General features: G+C 43.5%; 1 protein-coding gene across 1 annotated transcript in view; it reads right to left on the bottom strand.

The window, feature by feature from the left end:
- xylt1 (xylosyltransferase I) overlaps positions 1–22,605 on the bottom strand; it is a 67,389-nt gene that overhangs the window by 28,653 nt on the left and 16,131 nt on the right. Inside the window, exon 2 of the mRNA XM_029511140.1 lies at positions 2,351–2,939. Coding sequence (XP_029367000.1) covers positions 2,351–2,939 — 589 coding nt within the window. The remainder of the gene's footprint in view (positions 1–2,350; positions 2,940–22,605) is intronic.

Genomic DNA, 22,605 nt, shown 5'->3' with positions numbered 1-22,605 from the left:
CCTGCAGCCTTCCAGCCTCCTCAGCACCTTCTCCTTCACACACGATTCCTTCTGGTTTTAGGCAACCAAGATGTCGACGGTCATTTTTACGGCTCCAAAACACCGATCACAAACCTAAAGGTGATTTCCCCTGGGCCCTTAAGTTGGCCCTTACAGGCAGTACACAGTAACAACCAGCTAGCACTATGCTAGCAACAACCAGGGAAATTGAACTGTTTGGCATTTTAGCTTTAGCTCACAGCTTATCAGCCAGCTCGGTCTGTTTTTTGAGGCCGGGCAGGAAGCGCCGATGAAAGCTGCTGGGAACAGCACAATGCGGCAGCCGACAGCTATGCCATAAGAGTGTTGAGAGTGAACCAACACAACTAAAATACAGGCGCCTCAAATTCAAAACAACCAGCTAACAGAAGGCTTGAGGCACGAGCTACCTCTTTCACCCGTAAACATTGATTACAACCGCTTTAAGTAAATTTTAAAATCAATTATCTTTCAAATATAACACTGTCAGTTTAAAACTAATTCAAGGTCACCACCCGCTCACCAACAACTCTGGGTGGAGTAACGCAGCCCAGTCATATCATGATTAGCCAAGTTAGCATTTAAGAGCTGCCTTATCAAACATGTCCCTCCAGTACTCATTGATGCAAATACCAGAGTTAACACAATAGCTAGTCTAACTGAGGCCTCAAGGACAGAATCCTTATCAAATCAAGTTGGACAAGTCTCCACTAACAAGGTTAGGACTTGAATTGAGATGGGGAGCAGAGGAGGGACGAGAGAAAGAGAGAGAGAGAGAGAGAGAGAGATAACACATGGGCAAGCAACAGACAGGCAGACAGAGAGTAAGAAAGAAAAGGGATTTAATTTAGCTGTCGTGTTGTTACAGCCAAGCCACGGGGGGAAAGCCCATTTCAATTTCTTTGTCTCTTTTGATCAAACTGTCACTTTGAGCAGGACGGTGAGCAGCTGTGTGAGATGACAGGAGCTTAGGAACAGACAAACGATACTCCTCCTCTTGGGACGGGGGAATGTACAGAAGTTGCGATGTCACTGGGCCACCTTGAGATCTAATAACACGAGTGAGAGCCGGGTAGGTATTTGACTAGAAGAGACAGGATGTATGATGGTTTCCTCCTCCTCCCCTGCTGTCCACTCCCGCGTGTGTGTAATGCATCTGTGTGTATGTGCTGTTCACTTAAACATGACTGCAGACACTGACGGCTGCAGTCACAACAGGTTTTGTTTGCGGATTCCATGACCAGACTGCAGTCTATAAAAATCTCTGGGAAGAAAAAAAAAAAAAAAAAAAAAAGGGAAAGATGTCTGTTCGAGGGAAAGAAAGGAGAACCTGTGCTCTGCGGCCAGCTTTGACAAAACAAATGAAAATTTGAAACCAATTTGGGGAGAATACAAGCACCATACCCATTTTCTCCAACCATTTACTTCACCAATTACACATCAGTGAAAAACGACATTTCATGCCTTTGACGAGAATTGCCATTGCAAGCAAAGGAAATTGTTTGCACTTCGCTCTGTGTATCATTATAATTATATTTTATCATTATTTATTTATGTTTTTGCTTTGGAAAAGTTCAACCAGGATATGATGAGAAAAAAGAAATGTCAAACAATACCAAGAGAGAACAGCGACAACCTCTCTGCATTATTTCAATGTGCTGCCAAAATTTGAAGAAGCTGTTTTTTTTTAACTTAACTTGCAAAGAATTATTATTTTCAGCACCCAGTATATTGCAATAAATTTTCATCTATTCACTTGCTTCCAAATTCATATGGAGTATTCTGAAGATGTATCTTGTGTAGCTTTAACTCCATGTTATTGTGCCTCTTCATCCATTGAGATGAATCAGACATATTTGCTGACTGAACAAAATAGTATTTAGTCTAGCAAGACATTTTGTTTCATATTTTTATGTCTGCACTTTTCTCTCTGGATTGAAGTGGGCAGAGCTCACCAAATAAAAGGTGATCTCAAATGCTTCACATGCTGCACCAATCAGAATCAATATGTTATGGCGTTTGGCTGTCTGATAAGTGTTGTATTTTCAATAAACAGTAACTGATGATGTCTTTCTTCCAAATTAAAGAAGTGTCTCAGGAGCTTGAAGGTACCTATGAGGCACTTGACATTGTAGAAGACATGAAACAATTAACTGAGCTCAACACTTTTCAATCACATGTCCTGATGTAGTTAACCTTGGTAGATATTGATCCATTCAATGAGAAGAATTTTGTGCAGAATACAAAGTGACTAGCTCATCTCTATAGGCGTAACCATTTGAATGAACTAAAATCAAATAATCAATCAAAGCAATTACACTGATAGACTCACCCTCAAGGGGGCAGTAGCGAGTGACCTTCTCAGGCATTAACTGCCCTTCCTTGTGTCTGCAGTACACTTCGGCAATCTGTTGCCGGCACTCCTTGCTCTTGGCTCTGGAGAGAGCTGAAATGGCTTCCTTCCCACTAATCTCACACTTGGGCGGCTGGTCGTAAGTCACCTCCAGCGGCGCTGCAGTCGCTTGCCTCCTGTGGGGGTGCTGATGTCTGTGCTGTGGCTGGGCCTGCTGGACCTGCGAGGTACGGCTCTGCTGCCGCGAAACTTCTGCAACACCCTGACTGTGTGGGTCGGAGGCGTTGTTGCCGGCTGCTGGCGGCTGGGCGCCTACAGGCAGAACTTCATTTGAGCTTCGACCGAGGCTGGGGGAGTTTTCCCGCCAGGCCTGCTGCTGGGCATGGGCTTTCTCCTGCAGATGCTCCCGCTGCTGCTTGCTGCTAGTGGCCCCTACAGACTGACGGTGTGGCTGCGAGCGAGCGCCAAAGTTGCTATTGTCTATGTTTTCAAAGTCTTTGGGCACAGAGTTCTCATTGTTGCTGTCGACCCTGCTTTTCTCCTTTGGCCGATGGGAATAATATCCATCCTGGATGAAGAGAGTGGGAACAGAAGAAGACAAGGGAAGCATTGGGAGGGGAGACGAAAAGAGGGGTGGGGGGGTACAAACAAGAAAAACAAGATGAGAATTGAGTGAGTGCGGTGCATATCAAATGTTGGATTAACAATCAATGTGGCATGTATGAGTGGGCAGCGCTGCATTGAACCGTGAGGCATGAAATGAAGTAGCAAGGTATTGAGTATGAGAACTACAAGGTGCACCCTAACCGGAGGTGATGCAGGGCCGTGCCATCATCAGATTAGCCCCAGTTTCAATTAAATTCGCCCTCAGATGGGACCAGAACTTGGTAAACAGACTACCAAGAAAGGATAAAGGGCCAGAATATGACTGACTTTGTGTGTCTGTTCATGTTTGTGTGTGAGTGTGTGTATAATTGCTTCCTCACCGAAGGCATGTGAGAATGTGAAGATATTGTAGCGGTGAGCCGTGTGACGGGAAACGCGGCACTTGTCAGCGCAGCGTGTCTGCATATTCGAGATAGTGCATGCGTGCGTGCGCGTGTGTGTGTGTGTGCGTATGAATGTCTGAATGTACAATTTCCCTATCTTTCCAGCAGAATAGGCTAAAAGTGAAGGAGGGGCACAGGGGATAGCAGAGAGATGATAAAAGGGTAATGAGTGAAAGTGGGGAGCGCGAAGCGAAGGAGAGCTGACACGAGTCATGAGTTCTGCTCCCAGGAAGCACGGGCTTGTTCCAGTGAAATGTGCCACGATGCATCAAAACGGAAAAACTAAGGGAGCCGAGTGCCTGCCTGCCTGCCTGCCTGCCTGCCTGCCTGCCTGCCTGCCACGCTGCTGTTGCACACCTTGCTAGACACACAAGAGAGTGAGGGGGAACGGGGGCACAAACAGCAGCCGAGGAAAGATGTGGCTCATAACGACACGGATCCCTGATGTGTTTCTCCATTTACCAAAGGATAAAGAGAGGCAGGGCTGGGGATGCAGGGGGGATCAGAATGGGAGCAGGAGATGTGGAGAGACACAAGGGAGGCAAGTGAAATGCTATTGTGAGGCAGGTGCTCAGCATTGAAATGTCTTCCCACCCCTAAAGCCAGGGCTGTTATCAGCCCATCAACCCCCCCCCCCCCTTGCAAACACCTTGTACTAGCACAATTACAAAGGATGACACACTTTCACACTCACACAGACTGGAGGGGGACGACATTATACAAGAGAAACGAGAAACAAAAAACTGGATGGAAAACAGAGGGGGAACAATATTCCCATTGTCAGCCCCCTTTAAGCTTCCTTGGCAGAGATCTGATTTTCACAACACTGGATACGTTAACGCTTTCTGTCTCTCCTCTCCTTTATTCTCCTCCCCTCCATCACTTACTTTCCCCCATGCATCTCTGACTTCTCCTGGCTCTTTCCCTTCACACCTCCCCCCCTCCCCCCCCCACACACACACACACTCTGCTCCTTTCACCTCTCATTCCTTCTGCTCCACATCTCTCGCACCTCCTTTTCCCCTCCTCTTTCTCTTTCTCCAATTATTCTCCATTTCATCTCTGCTGCCGCCGATCATATCCCCTTTTCCCCCCCCGTCCCATCTCTCCTCCTTGTTTTCATCTACTTTCTTCTCTCTGCCAGTTTAAACAGACCATGTTGTCTGAATGGCAGAACCTGCTAATCCTGCGTGTAACAGCTCCTTAGGGCAGTGATCACCTAAAAAGAAATCCCTACTTGCCGGGTTTCAAAGGGAATGCTTTAGGAGGCTAATCCATGCACTGCAAGCCACTGGATGTTTGCAGAGGTAAAATTAGCCGGTGTGCATTCATGGTGATGTGTTTACACAGCTTCCACTGGATTTTTTCACTTGAGTGTTTGTGTGTAAAGTCAGGGCAGCGTGTGAGAAAGGGACACTCCCAGTTTAAGTCCCGCTGTGAGAGACATGACGAGCTAGAGACACAGGTAAGCAAATCTACGTCAGTTTCGGCAGGACATACTGCCCATTTAGAAGTGAAATAATTTACGAGTCGACCAGCAATTAATGCTATTTTGATCATCTCCAAACGATTTGCCTCTTTTAGAATAAAATGGTTATCACTCATTGACTCCTGCTTCTAAAATGGGGATACTCCATTTGGTCTTCTATGATTTTTGATTTTTTTTTTCCCTTAGGCATGAGGCATGCTTAATGTGTTGACCATTTTTTTAATGAATCATTTAGTGAAATGAAGAAAGCGTCCACTAGCAACAGACGAAAAAGATTTAATTTCTTATGAAATATGATATTAGGTTTATTACAGGACATTAAATGTGCTTTTTCACTTTCACACTGAGGATTTGATGTGATAATCAATACCACTTTGTACATCTGTGCTGTAAATGAATGAAGTCAGAGCCAAATCAGAGGATAAACAGAGGGATGCTAAAGACCGCCCTGGACCAAACGTAACAAAATGGTGAACTTTTATAGAATTTTTGTTTGATAAGTGACTGATTAAAAATTGAAAAGAAAAAGTTTGGGATTTATTTTGATAAACTGACATCTTTATATTAGCACATCTCTGTACTTTCTTCTCTGAATACAACACAGCTGGCTATATGACATATGTCATTTTCAGTCGTGGGGTGAAAGAGCAAAAATCATCACACTGCTGTTGAAAATTGTTTGCTGAAAATTAATTCACAAGGACAAGAGAGAGTCAGAGTAGGTTTGCCCCACAAGGCTCTGAAGGGGAAATGAGCAGTATTAGTAAACTAATAATAAACTAATCCCCCCCCCCACACACACACACACAACCCATCGCCCACGTCAGCAAAGGACTCTAGCCGCTGCGCTGCTCTTTAATCTCGGGGACCCGGCTGGAAGCAGGAAGCATGGGGGCACAGAATTAATAGTCGCGGCAGCCACTTCAGATAGAGGCTGCGCTGGACTGCAGATGGGGCTGCGAGCTGGGGGTAGCTATCGATTGTTGCAGGGGATATGTTTTCTGCTCTGGGAGTGTTGTGGAGGCCAAGCCAGGATTGCCTGGCATGCACTGTGCTGGCTTCTCACACACGCACACACACACACACACACACACACACAAACACAAACAGTGAGTTCCCTGAGCTCTGCTGAAAAGTGAGGAAAAAGCAGACGGGGGTAAGCGTTAATATCATCCATCACTGGTAGGTACATTTAGAGAACAGCCTGTGGGGCTGGAAGTCTCAGCAACCCCTCTGGGAATGGTTCAGTCTATTTCTCAATACAGACCTGGCCCTTTCCACTTTCCCTCATTTCCTCTGCCACAGGGGGAAATATTTCACCTGTCCTTTTTTCTCCCGTTCCCTTTCTCTCCGTTCCTCCCAATATCCTGTGCAGTAGAGAAAAAAGAGCACATATCTCTCTCTCAGCACCTGTCCGGCTTCACCCCTCTCCTCCTCCACTTCCTCCCCGGCCCACGTATCATCCCTCGCTCGAGGAAGGAAAGCGGTTTATCCGCCCCGCCCCCACCTCCTCCCTAATGCCATCATTTTCTGTTGCAGTCCCATGGTAGATGTGAGGGAGAGCAAGGTAGCAGCACATATCAGTTTCTCCCCACCCTCCCAGTCTGCTTACTTTAAAGACATCATTCCTGCGGGGGCCCACGCTGCGATAAGTTACTGCGTGCACCAGCGGCGCGCGCTCTGTCAAGCTAGTGTATGGACAGCTTGGAGACAATGTCCACAAACATACAGTACATGCCAAAGGTTTGGACACACCTTCTCGTTCAAATAAATAAGAAAGTGTGTCCAAACTTGGCCTGTACTGCATATGAGGAAGTAGGTGCTCTGTCACCTCGGCAGCATGTAGGCCAGATTCCACGACGACCTTCTTGCCATGTGGCTAACAAGCTCAGATTAATTACCGGGACTGAATCCCTGCGATAGTCTGAGCAAGAAATGGCATCTGGCCTGACATTGGCAACAGATCCACTGACAGACTTTAGTCCACAGCTGCTCTAGCACCTCAGGACACCTCAAGTAGAGCTGAAGGGTGGGGGTGTGGGGGGGGGGTAGAGCGGGCATGACCTAAATGCTTAGTGACTTCTTAGTTGTACATATCATAGTATATCAGTTGTACAGTTTCGGGGCGAGAACAGTTGTTCTCTTCTATGCTCTTTGATTCACCAGTTAGGTATCAAACACTTTTATCCAGGACGATTTTCAGAGTGTAGCAAAGTAGACTGAGTTTCACTTCAGTTCGATAGCAAATAGCCTCCAGTAAAAAGTTTAAAAGGGTCTAAAATGTTTAAAACTGACAATAACAAAAGTCATGCTGAGAACATGGTAAAGAACACAGATGAGCCGTATTTTTGATTCTACCGTCAAGTGGATTTCATAATAAATGTGCTGCTTGGGTTCGCTGTTGAGGAATTTCTAGTTATGAATATTTCCTCTGTCACTGCTACCTTGCTCTTCTTTTTCCTCTTCAGTCACTCCCTTGATTCCTCTTCATTTCCAGAGGCTAAAACTGGAGGAATGCTACTCTCATGTCATGTGTGAGTGTATTTGTGTGCGCGTGAGCAAACTCACGATTAGCGGCATGCACAGTATGGGTTTTCTTTGCACAGAAGCCTGTTGTTTTGTGCCATGGGACAAGCCCTGCAGCAAGTGGTGAAAAGGGTGTGTATGTGTCTGCGTCTGAGTGTTGAGTCTAAGTGGACTGTGTGTGTGTGTGTGTGTGTGCGCGCAACCTGCAAATGGGTTACAAATACCTACAGGAGACAGACAGAGAGATGAGCTGTGATTTGACATCTTTGACTTTCAACATGAAATTTAGAGAAAGAATTTGGGCCAAATAAAGCAAACAAACAAAGAAATGTTTTGAATGCTTTTCCTGTGGAAATCTTCTTAATCAGACAACTGATAACAACTTCTAACAACATCTGGCTGAAAACACCGAAAAAAAAGATCAGTCTTCCACATACCAAGATACAAGGGTTAAGACTTGTTGGTATTCGAGAAGGCCAGAGGGCAGAGGGGAACTCACAAACTGCTGTCGAATTTCCACTCTTTTCTGGTGGATACTCTTGTGTTGTAAATACGGGACTTCTCTGCCTACATTTGCATGCATGGATTTCAACTGGGCAGCGCAGAAAAAGCCCGGATCTCATAACCACAGACACAAGGATGATGGAGGGGTGTTTATTTTCCTCAAAACATTTTTAAACACAGAAAAGCTTTGCGAGAAAGCCACAGAGATGCAGGTGGAGATATTTACCAACTATATGGCGTTCTTTCTGAGGGGGCCAGAGTGGAATAAAAAAAAAAAAAAATCATTTTCTTCCTTCACAGTTTGCATTTCATTTTGGAATGCAAATGTCCCGCGTTACTGCGGGAGATCGGGTTTCATGTTTTTTCCCGCCAGAATACACAAAATCATCAGCCCACTCAGAGCAGCAGCCTTCACCTTCACAGTCTCGTCCGAAGTGTCTCAGGATGTTACAGATAGTCATGATAAACATGCACAGGTGAGCAGACTTGTCTTTAAGGGCGTTTGCAGACTTTGCTTGAAAGACATCTGTCACTCTCCTTTTAGCTTTGTTGCACTTGACCGGGCAGGATGTATAATAATAAAAGAAAAAAAAGATTTAAAGGACTGTTCTATCAACTCGAACATCAATATGAAACTTACCCAGGTAGCTAAACCCAGGATTAAAAATTTCTATTTGAGGCTGAGCTAACTGTTAGCGCCAGTTGGGGCTCTGCAGTTTGCTCTAATGCATTTTGGTCTGTCGGTGTAAGAACGATTATACTTAAGTAAAAGAATCCAAGGAAAATGTATGAAACATCTCATCTCACACTCGGCAAGAGAGAACGTAAAACATGATGTGTCCAGCAGCTGGGTGTTTGGATTGTATCATCACCATTAGGGGGTGGAGAAGTACGAATAAAATACATAATAAAGTTTGGTTTTGGATGTTGAAAGAGGTTAAAGTGAATTTCTCCTTTCCAGGCAGTTTGAGATTTTTTTTTTTTTTTTCTTCTGGCGGCTCAAGGCCCCTGCTGTGCTCGCTGTTGATTCAGTGCCACCTTGCCACATGCTTGATACAGCCACTTACATGTTTAACTAACTTCCCTTTGCAACGGAAAAACCATTTGTTCTTCCTGGCCACAAATACTTCATGAAGCACAATCACACTCATTCTTGGCCATTAAAGTCCTTTCTCTTGGCTGTTTTGAGCTGCTGAAGTCCTGGAATTCAAGCTAATCCATCTATTGAACTTTCTATAAGTCACTTTAGATAAGGGCATCAGATAAATGCCTGAAACACAAATGAGTCACTTAACAATTTGATTTAAACTCAATTCGCTGATGCGAATGCTACAGTGGAAAAATAAGAAAATATAACAAATGTGTTGGCTATCAAGATGATTCTCTTCTGGAACTTTCCCTGAAATTGGATTAAGGAGAAATGGGTCTGAGAGTTGACCTCAAATAACCAACCTGAGTGTGTATCAGCAATGACGAAACTCACACTGAGAACAATGTTCAGGCTCAAATCCCCAAAGCTTGTGGCAAAAACGTAGCCAGCCTGCCTGAGTCTCACGAGGGCTGGTTCGCCTTCTTACATAGCTGGATTACTCAACAAACACACACACACACTTCTGTCTGCAGACTAACTCATTCTGTGTACTGTTTCTAATACACACAATAAAGTCTACACACACACACACAGCGCCACAAGTCACATTTTGTTTTTTATGTGTGTATGTGTGTGTGTGTGTGTGTGTCTGAGGGGCAATATATGATTTCTCTGTTGTTGAGGCGGGAGAAGACAGAAGCCAACCAGCACATTCAATCTGAAAATGTGACTGCCTTGTATGTACAGTATATATATGTGTGTGTGTCTGTGTGTACAAACCTCTCAAAAAGCTATTTACATGTTTATCACACCGAGGTTATTTCTATTTCATACACATCTAAAATGCAAAAGAATTCATTAATTGTTAGACAAATGTATCGATCAAGTCTGAATTGGCATTTACAGTAATAATTTCTTTCTCTCTCTCATTTTCTACCGCTTATCCCTCAGCGTATCAGGCAGCATCGTTCCACTTGTGGGAGGGGTACACCCTGGACAGGTCGCCAATCCATCGCAGGGCCGACACATAGAAGCACACAGAGACAAACAACTGCTCACCTTCCCACTCAAGCCAATGGGCAATTTAGAGTCACCAGCCAACCCAGACGTGCATGCCCACGGAAACTCCACACAGAAAGGCCCGTGAATCGAGCCCACGTGTGAGGCACAAGCTCTAACCGCCCTGCCTCCACCCCGATAATCATTTCTATCAACAACAATTACGTTTACCTAGCATGGTATATACAACTGTATACCCATATAAAACTGAAACAGCGATGCGGCTGCTTTGTGTTTAAAAAAAGCTGCAGCATTATAGTGGTTTGTCCTTGAATAGCAATTTACTGTACAGGCAGTAAAATCAGGGCAAATGTGGGGGTCATTTTGGATATTATAGAAATAAACATCACTGCTGTGTAACTCTGCAGCTGCCGGTGATGACACATGATGATGATCCATCAGCAGAGTCCTAATTTGGTGCTCACTATGAGCAGCTATTACATAGGGAGTTGTTGATGAGTGAACAATAGAGTAAGAGTCACTTTTTGGAGCTGCACATAAATAAGTAAATCATAAAGTCCAGTGTATGGAGTGGTAATGGAAAGCTAACAGTGCTAGCATGACTCAGCTATCCCAAACCCACATAAAGCCGCATGAGCTATGCAACACAATGAGCGCTGAGTCATCCGTGGCATACAAAAGTGTTGTTTTGTATTGTTTCAAACAAGCTTTCCCAATGTAACACGGTTTTAATATCTCCCTGCTGTGGACATACTGACGCAATGTTCAACAGTGAAACATTCACCTGCAGCTAGTCACGCTTAAGTGCTGATAGTCCGAATCCAAATCCAATGCATTTTGCCTTTTGTGTAACTGTTACCATTTTAGAACTCAATGTAAAGTGAAATATTTTTAATCATCAAAAATGTTACATTTAATTGCTCTGTAGCATTGATGACATTTCATCAAAAATTGAACAAATGCTTAAAAATGCTCATAGTTCTGATGTTTGGTTTGACCTCCAGAGCGTATACTGCACAGTCTGCCCCTCAAGACTTTGATAGAATACAATATAAATACAATATTTCTGTTAAAGCAATGCAGTAGATTGTCTTTATCAACATTACAGCCTTGTGAGCTAAAGTGGGTTCAGTATATGTCCAGCTGGGCTGTAAACGCAACAGCGAAGTTTAAATGAATGTTTTGCATCGCAGCTTTGACTTAAAAGAACAACTTTCAAACAAGCAATCTGAGGTTCAATTCACTGACCACAATACATAGCTGAAATATTTCTCTCTAACCTCGTCACTATTATAGTCAAACCCTATTACAGAGGACAGTTAAATGGTAGATGCCCAGCCCAGCTCCTGCTTTTTTCTTACTGTCCTCTCTCACCCTTCTGCCTCCCTGCTGGATGAATCCTGGGACTTTCTAGATGACAACAGGAATCCAAATCATGGGACTTACATACAGTATATTAGCTCCATAACTCTAAAGGGCATGAAAGCCATTTAACAAACCATGAGAAGATATTGGCAATTCCCCCACTGTGTCCCTTTACCCCTTCCTCTCTCTTGTACGGGCCTCTTATTTTACTCTGAATAAAGCCCAGAACGTTACATCTCCAGTTCTGAATGGGGCCCATCAGACGATTTCTGAGCCATATCTCACAGGGGCATGAAAAGCCCCCCCCCCCTCCTTCCTCTCCACGCACCTCCCTGTTCAGCCATGAAATGACACCCCTATTTAATCAATTGTGAATCATGAAATTTTGCACAAGAGACCCCTTTTCTTTGCACTTGACAGTGATTGAACTGCACAACCATGCGATTGCATTCACCACGGCGATGAGAAGAAAAGAGAGCGGGGGAGGAGCTGCGCCTCTGTGCAGCGGGTGTGTACATGTGTGTATGTGTCAGATGAAGGCGATTTCCCGGTGACATCATGGGCCTCTGCTGAATGGCACTGCAACAGAAGGTCCCCTCTGTGCATTGAGCCCACGTGGTCAGACGGCACAGTGGGATCCTACAGCTGATCTATAGGGGTGAAAGGGAGGTGTGTGTGTGAAGAGCCCTTCACAAACTTTTTTACTGAGGCCCCCAAAAGACAGAGGGTTAAGAAAAAGAGAGAGAGAGAGAAGACAAGGAGATGAAAGTGCATGGTCAGATGAGAGAGAGCGAGAAGAGAAGAATGACCAGCGACAGTTCGGGCCCCGATCCTGCATGAATGGGCCGGTGGGAACGACATGCTGCAGTAGCATGTGTTGTAAAGTCCGGTAGCATAGCTGAGATTCCAGGCATTTGTGTGACATAGCAGTTATATGACATGACCCCCCATCCCCCCCCCCCCCCCCCCCCCCCCCCCCCAAAAAAAAAAAAAAAAAAAAAAAAAAAGTGAGCCCAATGCAGACGTCAGCAGGCTCTGGGTCAGCGTCTTCAGGTCACCGCAAAGTCAAAAATGGCAATCTGAGGGGTTTTATTTCCGTACAGTATGCTAACAATCTACAAAGACAAGAACTTCTGGTTTCACTTCCACAGTGCAGCCAAAATTCGTCCAGTCCAGATGCATGATGTGTGGCATAAATAAAAAGGAGAAATGAAACAATTTTTTTTTCTCCCTATGTATATTTTTAATTATAATATTAATGTGAAGCAAACTTGATGGTCCACCAAGGTTACAGAGTATTTGATGCTTTGAGCTCCGTCATGAGTTTGACACTTATTTTAAATAACATGTTGCAAAAACTATTAAGAGAATTACCATGAATTCACGTGATGACAAATTACCTTCTACAGTTCTTTAGATTTACTAAACTGTTGAAAAATGTCCTCCCTTACAATTTAAACTCTAAAATCATGGATCAGCACAAGGACGCAACTCTACATCAAAACGATCCGAAAGTTTTACATTTTAGAAAGCAATCCAAGATCCACCTCCTGGTTTGTGACAGAACTTTCAACCACATCCCTCACTTCCTCTATTTTTCTGATGAAATATGAATAATAGCTGAGAGCTTTGGATTGTTTTGTCAATCTGTTACAACGTTCTACAATTTCTGAGGTACTGTGTCTCCTGACAGACAAACAGGAAAGAAACATTACCTTCTTATTTAAGACAATACGAGTCCTGGGGATTGCTTTAATTTGTTTTCCTATTTCTCATTATATCTCTGCTTGCACAGGAACAAAAACTGCCTTTTAATTACATTTATTAACTATCTTTTGGTTACTGGTAGGTCTGCTGATTCAGTTGCATTGCATACACCTCAACAGATCACAGAAGGGGTAAAATGAGACTCACTTCTTGTCACATTTGTATGCAATGTTAAGAGCAAGTCAGCTCTAACTGACCATGACAACACTAAGTCACAGCTGGACTATAATGAGAGTCATTTTTCTGGGGACACAATTTTGCAAATGACATAAATTGCTGGTGACCTGTATCACCCAACGAATAAAAAGAGAACACGTACTGTACACTGAGGCCAGAGTCATATCTGCTCAGTTTCCACCTGCAGAGGAAATGAATTTCTCTGCACTGACAGACTGACGGCGTGATGGAAAACAAGATGAAAAGATGGAGAAAAGACAGTTTTAATCACCCAAGGCCCATGTGTGTGGGCATGAGCCCGACTCCACAGGCAGAGGCAGCTCGCTTAGACGGCAACATGCTAGAAAGGGGTAGAGTTAAAAGAGCAAAGAGAAGACAAACATTAGTTTAGTTTAGTTTAGATAGTCTGGGTGAGGAAGTGAATACATTTTTCTCTGGAAATCTTTGTTGGGCTTCTCTGATCAGACTGAGAGCTTAGGATGGATGATGATGGAGTGACTTCACTCTACATATATTCGATTAGAGTTGGCACTCTGACTTCAATGCCTTTAATCCCATTCTTAGGAATATTATGAGTGTTGTGTGTTAATTTAAAGTACCTACATTTGCATCTTATGTATGAGTCAGCCATGTCGATCTTAGTTTGAGCCTTAAAACTGAGATGAAATGGAAACTATATGTTAGGAATAGTTCCAAAGCTTTCTTTGACCAGACCAAAGCTGGTCTGACTCAAATGTGGTGTGAAAGGCCTGACGTCGTAAAGAAAATCTTGACATGCTAAATGCAAATAATGGCAATAGTGATAGTGTCAGATGGCCTATCTTGGGTGCGGGGTTCATATAGTGTGTGTCAAGTTTCCATGTTCTCCATGTGCCTGCGCAGCTTCACTCCAGATGCTCCCGCTTCCTCCCACAGTCCAAAGACATGCAGCTTTTTAACTGCCGGCTCTAAACTGCCCATAGATCCTGCAACAGACCGGTGACCTGTGCAGGTGACGCTGATGGATAAGTGTGCTCAGATGGTATTCACAGGAAGTCGCAAGAGAATGAAAAAAGAGAGCTTGTAAGAGAGGCCCAAAGGTCGTGTCTCTTAGCTGCAGCTGCTCAGTCAATGTGAGAATGCTTTTCAGATTCCTGCTTTTGGGATGGCTACAAAATCGTGGCCTGATGTCCAATGAGAACTTTGACTGAAGCAGGCTGATGTGACTTTTGTGAATTTGTCAAAGTATGTAGGGACAAAGCACAAGGTAGAAGATTCTGCCCCTGATGTGTTTGAAAATATTTCTCGGCCTTCAGATAAACAGCCGTCATCACTGATAGAAAATGAGGCAGAGGTTTATTCAACACTTGCCCCTCTGTTGTCCATATAACTCTGACAAGGCAATGAGTCTCTGGGCTGTTGCTGGTCAAACAGGCAGAGGAGGGGCACAACAATGGCATTGTGTAGGGTTTTGCCATCAATGAAACATAAGTGGCACTCAGGTAGCAGTTAACATTGCTGCCTGAAAGATTCTGGATAAAAAGCTGTATAGAGGTTGAATTCCCCGGTTATATGGTTGCGAATGTTTATTTGTCTCTATGTCAGCCCTGCCATAAACTGATGACCTATCCAAAGCATGCACCAACCTCGCCAAATTTCAGCTAGGACTGATTCTAGCCTCCCACAACCCACCCACAGACAAGCAGTTCGCATAATGTACAGATGCAGCAGCATTTGTCGAATTGCAGAAGTATTGCGCAGGCATTGGGGTGAGGACAAGACAAATACAGATATGCCATGTACGCTTAAATGCATTATGCATTAGGGTGTACCTGAGGACTCCTCCAGGGCTTCAATTATTTCCAGAGGGTATGTTTTGAGTCTGGTCACAGTCTTATAATCGCTTCTTGTCTGTCAGAGAGAAACAGTTCAGCCTGTGCTACAGAAATAAGAGCAGCCTGTTGAGACAGTTGTTGGTTGGGTTTCCACTAAGCCAATTGGCGGTGAAGTCCTGTCGGGTTGCAGCACGAACGTTAACTCAAGCAGAAATGCACACAATTTTTTATTTTATGTTTTTTCAAACGTGTGAATGGTCCAATTGTTGCATCTATATTTGTTTAATGCATTCTGCATGCTGAGCAGTTAAACATTTTGTCTTGAATGTAATTTTCTAAATGATTATAATCAATTCATTTGAAAGTCACATCATGTGGTCAGATTTGCATCTAAACACCAAATACAATGAATGACTTTCCTCCAAGCAGCTGAAGTTCTCATTGCTTTGCACAGTGCGACATGTTGCCAGTCACATTTGGCCACCACAAAAAAAGTAAACTCAATCGTTTTAAGGGTAAAACTTTCTAAAGTCAGAAAGGAGTTATCTACCGGATGGAATGACAAGGAGATAAAGATCAGAGGAAACCAGGGAAAGTGTGGGGGGGTTGGGGGGTGAAGGTGAGGAGTTAAGCACCTTAGCTGGCAATATGGAGTGGAGATGTAGCAGATACGATCTTTTCGTCTGACACCATCATTATTAAAACTTCTAAACGACTGAAGTCCCCACTGTCCAGCACAGTGGACCCTGAATAAGGAAGGAGTTTTCAGACTATAAGCTATTTTCAGTTTTTAAGGACCTCACATCAATCCATGAAAAAAAAAAAAAAAACGCAGTCTGACATTAACATTTACAGGGTGAACATTTTGCACACATGCTTTGCTAAAAATGCTAAATGAGCCTTAAGTCCCTTTGTGACAGAATTAGTTTCCCTGTGGCAGCAATTACAGTAACAGTATTTATCAAAGGAGCTAATGATTAATTATAATCCGGTTTGGAGCGACTGATTTCACTGCCTGACCCCTGTATTGAATCTGGAATCGTTTCCCTAAGGTCTTTTAATTCAAGGATTGGTCTGTTGAATATATTGTTATACGTGCCGGAATTCAGCAGCGGCTGCTGCTGAGCTCAGGATCCGTCCAGAGCTGCTTCTCCACTCTCTTCTCACTTGAACACGACTCCTAATCTCCTGGCATCAAAGTAGCTTTCTACTAATACCAAACCCCGACTGGACAAAGTGGATATTCTTCTTTAGCCGGTGGGTCACATGTTCATTTTCAATACTTGTTTGACCAGATGAAAGGAATACGGTCACATTGCTGATGTATTTAACAGCTTAAAGGAGAATTTGGTGTTGCAGAGTTCATGAAATTTAGAAATAAAGACAATGGGAATTAGCAGAAAAAACTGTAGAATGCTTTTCATCATACCAAGCTGTGGCCTTGCTAGTCATTCTTAAAAAAAAAAAAAAAAAAAAAATCCAGGTCCTGCTTCATCTCATAATGATGATTACAACACATTAAAATGCAATATGCAATAATTTAGAAGCAAACATAGCTTTCAGTTCTGCAGCAAGTCTAGCTAATCAGTGGGAGCATTGTGGCGTTGGAGGAAAACAAGTACTGAGCCTCTCTGTTCATTTTTGAATTTCCAACCACTAATCCCACCTCAGAACAGTATGGGGTCGCTCCAAAATCCAAGCGCACCTTTTAACCCTGACATCAAAAGCCATTTGTTTGTTGCCAGCAGGGCTACCTGACCGGGCCCGACTGGAACAAGTTACAACACAATCTGGTCAAATTACAATGTTCACCTCCCCCCATCCCGACTCTTTAAGGGCACCTTAATATCCTCCCCCTCTCCCACCACCTGGCTGGTATCAAAGCCCCCAAAATCCCAGTGCTTAGCGGTGAGACACATCAGCACTATTTCTGGATTTCATTTCCTTCCCCAAAGGAGGGGTACAATGGGGCGGGGGGGGGGGGACGCATACGTGGCCCAAACTGAGAGAAGACCTAAATATGGAAATGGATAGGTAGTCTCTGTATGATTGTCTATAGATTGAGGGGAGAAGGGACAAAGAAAGGTCCCCAGACATCATTCAGCTGGAAACACTTTAATACATGTGTGTTTATGTGTGTGTGTGTGTGTGTGTGTGTTTGGCGTGTGGGTACGTGTAATTAGCAGTAGTGTGTTACAGCTTCAGGTTAGTGGACACCAGGAATGGTCTCACACACACACACACACACACACAAACTTCCATTGATCAGTTGCAGATGTGCAATTTGGCACTGCAATGGAGTAAACACACAAGCGACAGATGTTTCCACACACCCACACACACACACACACACACACACACACACACACACACACACAACACAAATCCATGATGCAAAACTGCCCTGAATGTAATACTATACTGTCAATACCACACTCAGCTGAGGCGCACATGCTGTCTCCTTGCTGTTTCTCCTCCAGTCTCGCCTGCTGGCCCTGCATGGCCTCTCCACACCCACCATATGCTAACTGCTGGAAGAGAGCTGTAATTTGTAAATGATTTAACCTTTTAATAAAGAAAAGATGAGGTTGGCTACAGCTGAGTCCCGCTGGATGTGAAGCCAGAGAAGAAAAATAAGGGTTGGAGCTGTGATTTAGACATCATTTAATTGTACTGTCCAATTATCTGTGCGGTTCATGTACTGAAGTGATTTGTCTGTTGTGCGCGCGTGCACTTGTTGTTGGGTTCTTACGTGAGGATAAACGTGTGCGCACGCAAGTGTGTGTGGTTTTCAAAACAACCTGGTGCCAAGGCTTAGCTGATAGGCTAATTAAGCTCACCACAGGGAATAAATGTTTCCTCTCTGCCTGCCATTTGTCACACCTGGCACGGAAATGTCACTGTGAAAAGAAACATGCGCACACACACATGCACACACGCCAGGAGTAGCAGGCACACACAGTGGGATAAGTGCTGAGAGAGAGCATACAGAGCTACTGTATGAAAGTAAGTGGGAGCAGTAAAAATTAAGAGGGAAACAGAAAGATACAGACATATAGAAGCGCCAAAATGAGGAAGGTGATTCAAAAATACTATGGAGAGAAGGAAGGGAAACGGGAAGGAGAGGCTTTTCGTTTCTGCCAGAACAGCAGCACAGTGTGAGTGCCATTACAACGGCATTTTTGCGAAATAACTCCCCCCTTCTCCAAATATTTAGGAAGACATCACACGCACACAAACACAAAAATATATACAAAAGGACATTTGTGTTTCTTGATGAATGAGATGTTTTTATCAGCTGCATTGTTAATATGGAGGCGGGATGAAAAACGACACCACGTGACATTTCCTTTTTTTTTCAATGCCCCAACTTTTCTTCAAAGCGCACAAACATTTTCAGAAGGTTTTATCTTAAACAAAAAGGCCAAAGGTGCAACTACAAAACAGAAATTGAAACTAATAGTTTGCCAGATCATGTGGTTATTTTCAAGTCCATTTGTTTTTGTACATTTGTTGTTGGGACACAATCACAACAAACAAACAAACAAACAAAAAAAAACATCAACTAAAAACCCCAAAACAAAAATGCTCAGTTTTAGCTTGAATCCAGGAATAAGGATGCTTTTGTTCTACAAAGGTGTCAATTACTAGATGTCATGAACAACAAGACTCTGAGTGGTAGTTAAATAAACAATAAGCATTCCCAGCACATGTGTTTCTGTCTTTCCAAACTAACTCAACCCAGAAATCTGACAAAAACTGTAATAATAATTAAAGATTCAAAGCATTTCTCTGGAAAAGTAATATTAAAAACTCTACAAAGCCAGAGCAATCAGTCAGTCAAATCTTCTCTCATCAGGTAATATGTTTGTCGTGTTATACTTTAGCTGCCCCCTTTTTTTCCTCTCTTTCAAACCTAGCACACCAGAAAATGAGCAGTTGCACACTAAAAGCTACTCTTCATTATAGGTGTGACAGCTTAAGTAGCACGTAGCTCCACAGCCATTAAAACACTACCAGCGACAGCCACCGGCACAGACCTGCCGCTGCAGGACAGCCGTGCACAGGAGAGCAGATCAGTCCACGGGAGATTCTGGCCCGCTAAGAGGAGCGATGGCCTCCACCAGCCAACGCAAGCTTTTTGAAAAGGATGGAAACATCCTCCTCTGCTGCTACTGTCTGTTGTCTGCTGATGCAGCTGTGGAGGGCACTGCACATCTGGGTGCTGGAGTTCGGCAGGGAAGCATTAAAAACTGAGCTGCTCTTCTTTTTCACTATGATTATTGTCCAAGAGATTAGACATAACATCCTCTTGAGTGCAGAAGTTATTTATTGCTAAAACTTCGATCAAATTCTACTTTCCAGATTGATTACATGTAAATGTAAACTGAGTGTTTAATAAACAAGCAGTGTGAGGGTTTAAAGCTGTTGTCAAAGCACCCAAAGAATGTAACCGTGAAGGGTCAACAGTGGGGACGCTGCACCAGAGTGATTTTTATTTTTTTTTTTTATATATTTTATGCATCTAACACCAAAGTTCACACATGCCGCATGGTGCTATTTCCATAGATCACTTCAAACGGAAGTGGAATCAAAGATGTTGTACTTCACTGAGGCACACTGGCATCAATGACTCACTGATACTTCCTTTTTTCATCTTTGTTCTGCAGAGTCCTCTTATCTGTCTCTTGTCGTCATCCTTAACTAACACCAGCTGTCCTCCCTTGCTTCTCCTCCTTCCCTTCTCTTCTCATTGTTCAGTTCGTGTCCTTCCTGCTCTGTGTTGACAATCAACACATTGCTTTTGCCGTTATCTGCTCTAATACACACATGCAGTTCGACAGGGTCCGTATGGTCCCGTCCTGCCCGCCACAGCGGAAACATGCTGGCCCCATATGGAGCTTCTCCAGGGGGGAATATATCTGGGACGGCTGTTGGAAATCAGCGAGCATGTTAGTGAGATGATGATAATAGACTTTCATAGTGAGCCAGTACAGTAATAATGTGAAACCTTAAGCTGCTTAAACTGCAAGGTGGGACTACTCTGATGAAGCTCTGTGGCTTCCTGCCACTTTCCTTCTTTTTTGTATTCCCCAATTTCCATTTTCATTTCACAGTTTCCTCGGGAAGTTTGAAGAATAGAACATCAGCCGTGTCAGAGGAGTTACTGTTAACTTTTTTCTTTTTTTTCCAGTTCCACAGTTTGAACTTTTCCAACCGGCTGCACGGTTCGTTACTCTTCCTTTGACATGTGTCTCCAATGCTCCACCTGTACTCAACTGGTTAATATAACAGCAACGACAACTTGCCACGTTGCTGTTAAAGACGAACGTTCCCAAGCTGCAGCAATATAAGAGAAGAGCAGAAATCAGACGGCATTCAAGCTCGTGCCTCTTAATCTCCCTCCTCCGGCTCAGCCTAACTGACATTTTCTTAATTTATTCCTCTCAGGATTCCAACATTTTAATTAGGTCACTCCAAATCTACTCCCACGCAGCGTTATTCCGAAAAACTTTTCTATTTCATCATGTTTGTCATTTGCCTCCTTCGTCTCTCTTTCGTTTTCTGCACTTGTCAGCTTTGCTCAATGGGTTATTTTACTAATGATGTGTGTTGCTTTTTCCAAACAATTCCTGCTGCTGCCAAAAGGAAACACTGCAGAGGTAAATACATAATTGAATGGTGGAATTAAATAAATGAGGAGGTTTAAATAAGGAAATCGCTTTTCCGTTTCTCAGTGGTGGATGAAAAGTACAATATTTTTAACAAAAAAAAAAAAAAAATTAATGAGACACGCTTGTCAATTTAGATATATCAGCATTCTGTGCTGACAGTGTCTATATATGAGCATATGTATGTTGGTCTATGTGCACAGTATGTACAGGTGTAATTTCATATAAGGTCTTTAGACTTCATGGTAAGTTCCTGAAGTTGATGGCATGCATTTTTATGTGTGTGTGTGTGTATTTGTGAGAGAGCTTGTTTGTTCTCTACTATAAGAGAGTGTATAATCTGTAAATTGTTCCTCAGTATGCCAGGAGTCGTGGTTTATCTGTAGCCTCAATGGAAACAAGAGGAAATTACTTTTCTACAAAGCGTCTGACAAGGTAAAATCTTTTACACGTTTTCCATTGGCACAGCAGGGCCTTTACTATGACTTAAGTGCTTTCCTGAAGGGGTGTAACACAGCTGAGCTGGTACCTTTCTGGTTACAATTCTCTTTTTACGGTCAGTCAGTAGGTGTAAGTCCTCGACAGTTGGCTGTTGGACACCTTAAGGTTGTGGTTACACCTCTCAATCTGACTTTTGTGCTTTGAAGAAGTGCGTGTGTGTGTGTGTGTGTGTGTGTGTGTGTGTGTACAGCATCACTGGCTCTTGTTTTGGTTTTTTTTCCTCAGTAAGAGCTGGCTACTGTTACATATGTACTGGCGTTAGTCTTTGTTGTGTGTTCCCTCAGACACAGCACGTCTTTACATCAGAAAGGCATGAAACCAATCGAAGTGGTTGTTAGTGTTGAATATCACAGAGAGTATTGACTGTACGGCTGTTATTATACGTTATTATAACTCTACAGTGCGCCATGTGTACTATATTATACCCTTTGCAAACAGTGATGTTGCATAAAACTGCATGACCCATTAGACTGAGTGGGTCAACACTGTGTCCGACCTGTTTTTCAGTTTGGGATTGACATGAGGCTTCCTTGGAGATGTGTTAAACCGTGTTTAACACATCTCCAATTTTTATGCAACATCACTGTTTTTGCAAAGGGTATAATACAGCACACATGGCATCCTTATATCCATGTTTGACGTCAGGGGATTTTCTTTCCGACTGAGCGATCAGCCAGGAGATGGGGGGAAAAAAACAACATTTATTCATTTAGTTGACACACTAATCCAGTTATTTTAGATCTGACATTCTTGACAATCCCTCTGTTACTCTTTGATGTCTAATTCGGGAAAAAACATTAGGCAGAGGAAGGGCCTGTGCTTCATGAATGGCTGTACCAAGAGGCGCTCAATTTCAGTGTTTCCTGGCTGGGTATTGTCTGCTTCTTCTTTTCCTGCCGTAGGGACGGAATACAGCGAGGGGAAGTTCACATCATCAACTTCCAAATACATTCCCTCAACACAATATAGTTGTGAAAAGGCAGAGACACACAGGCAAAACATGCAAATATACACACCTGCCATTCCCACACACCCCAAAAACATATTCGGTAGCCTCCTAAGATCGGTCTCCTCTTCTTTTCCGCTTTAGAGAAAAGTGACTCTGCAGTCCTCCAGAGGAATGCCCATAAGACCCTGCTCCTCCACTGCCCGACCGCCAGCAATCAGACTTTCCTACCACAACTCTGAGCAGCTCATACTGCAGTACTGCCTTGTTAACTGTTTGATGTTGATTCGTATGAACGAGTCAGAGCTAGGCTG

Source organism: Echeneis naucrates, chromosome 1 (assembly GCF_900963305.1).
Source record: "Echeneis naucrates chromosome 1, fEcheNa1.1, whole genome shotgun sequence".
In the NCBI taxonomy this organism is placed as follows: domain Eukaryota; kingdom Metazoa; phylum Chordata; class Actinopteri; order Carangiformes; family Echeneidae; genus Echeneis; species Echeneis naucrates.
The sequence above is the reverse complement of the archived record's forward strand: the minus strand, read 5'-3'. Positions and strand labels throughout refer to the sequence as shown.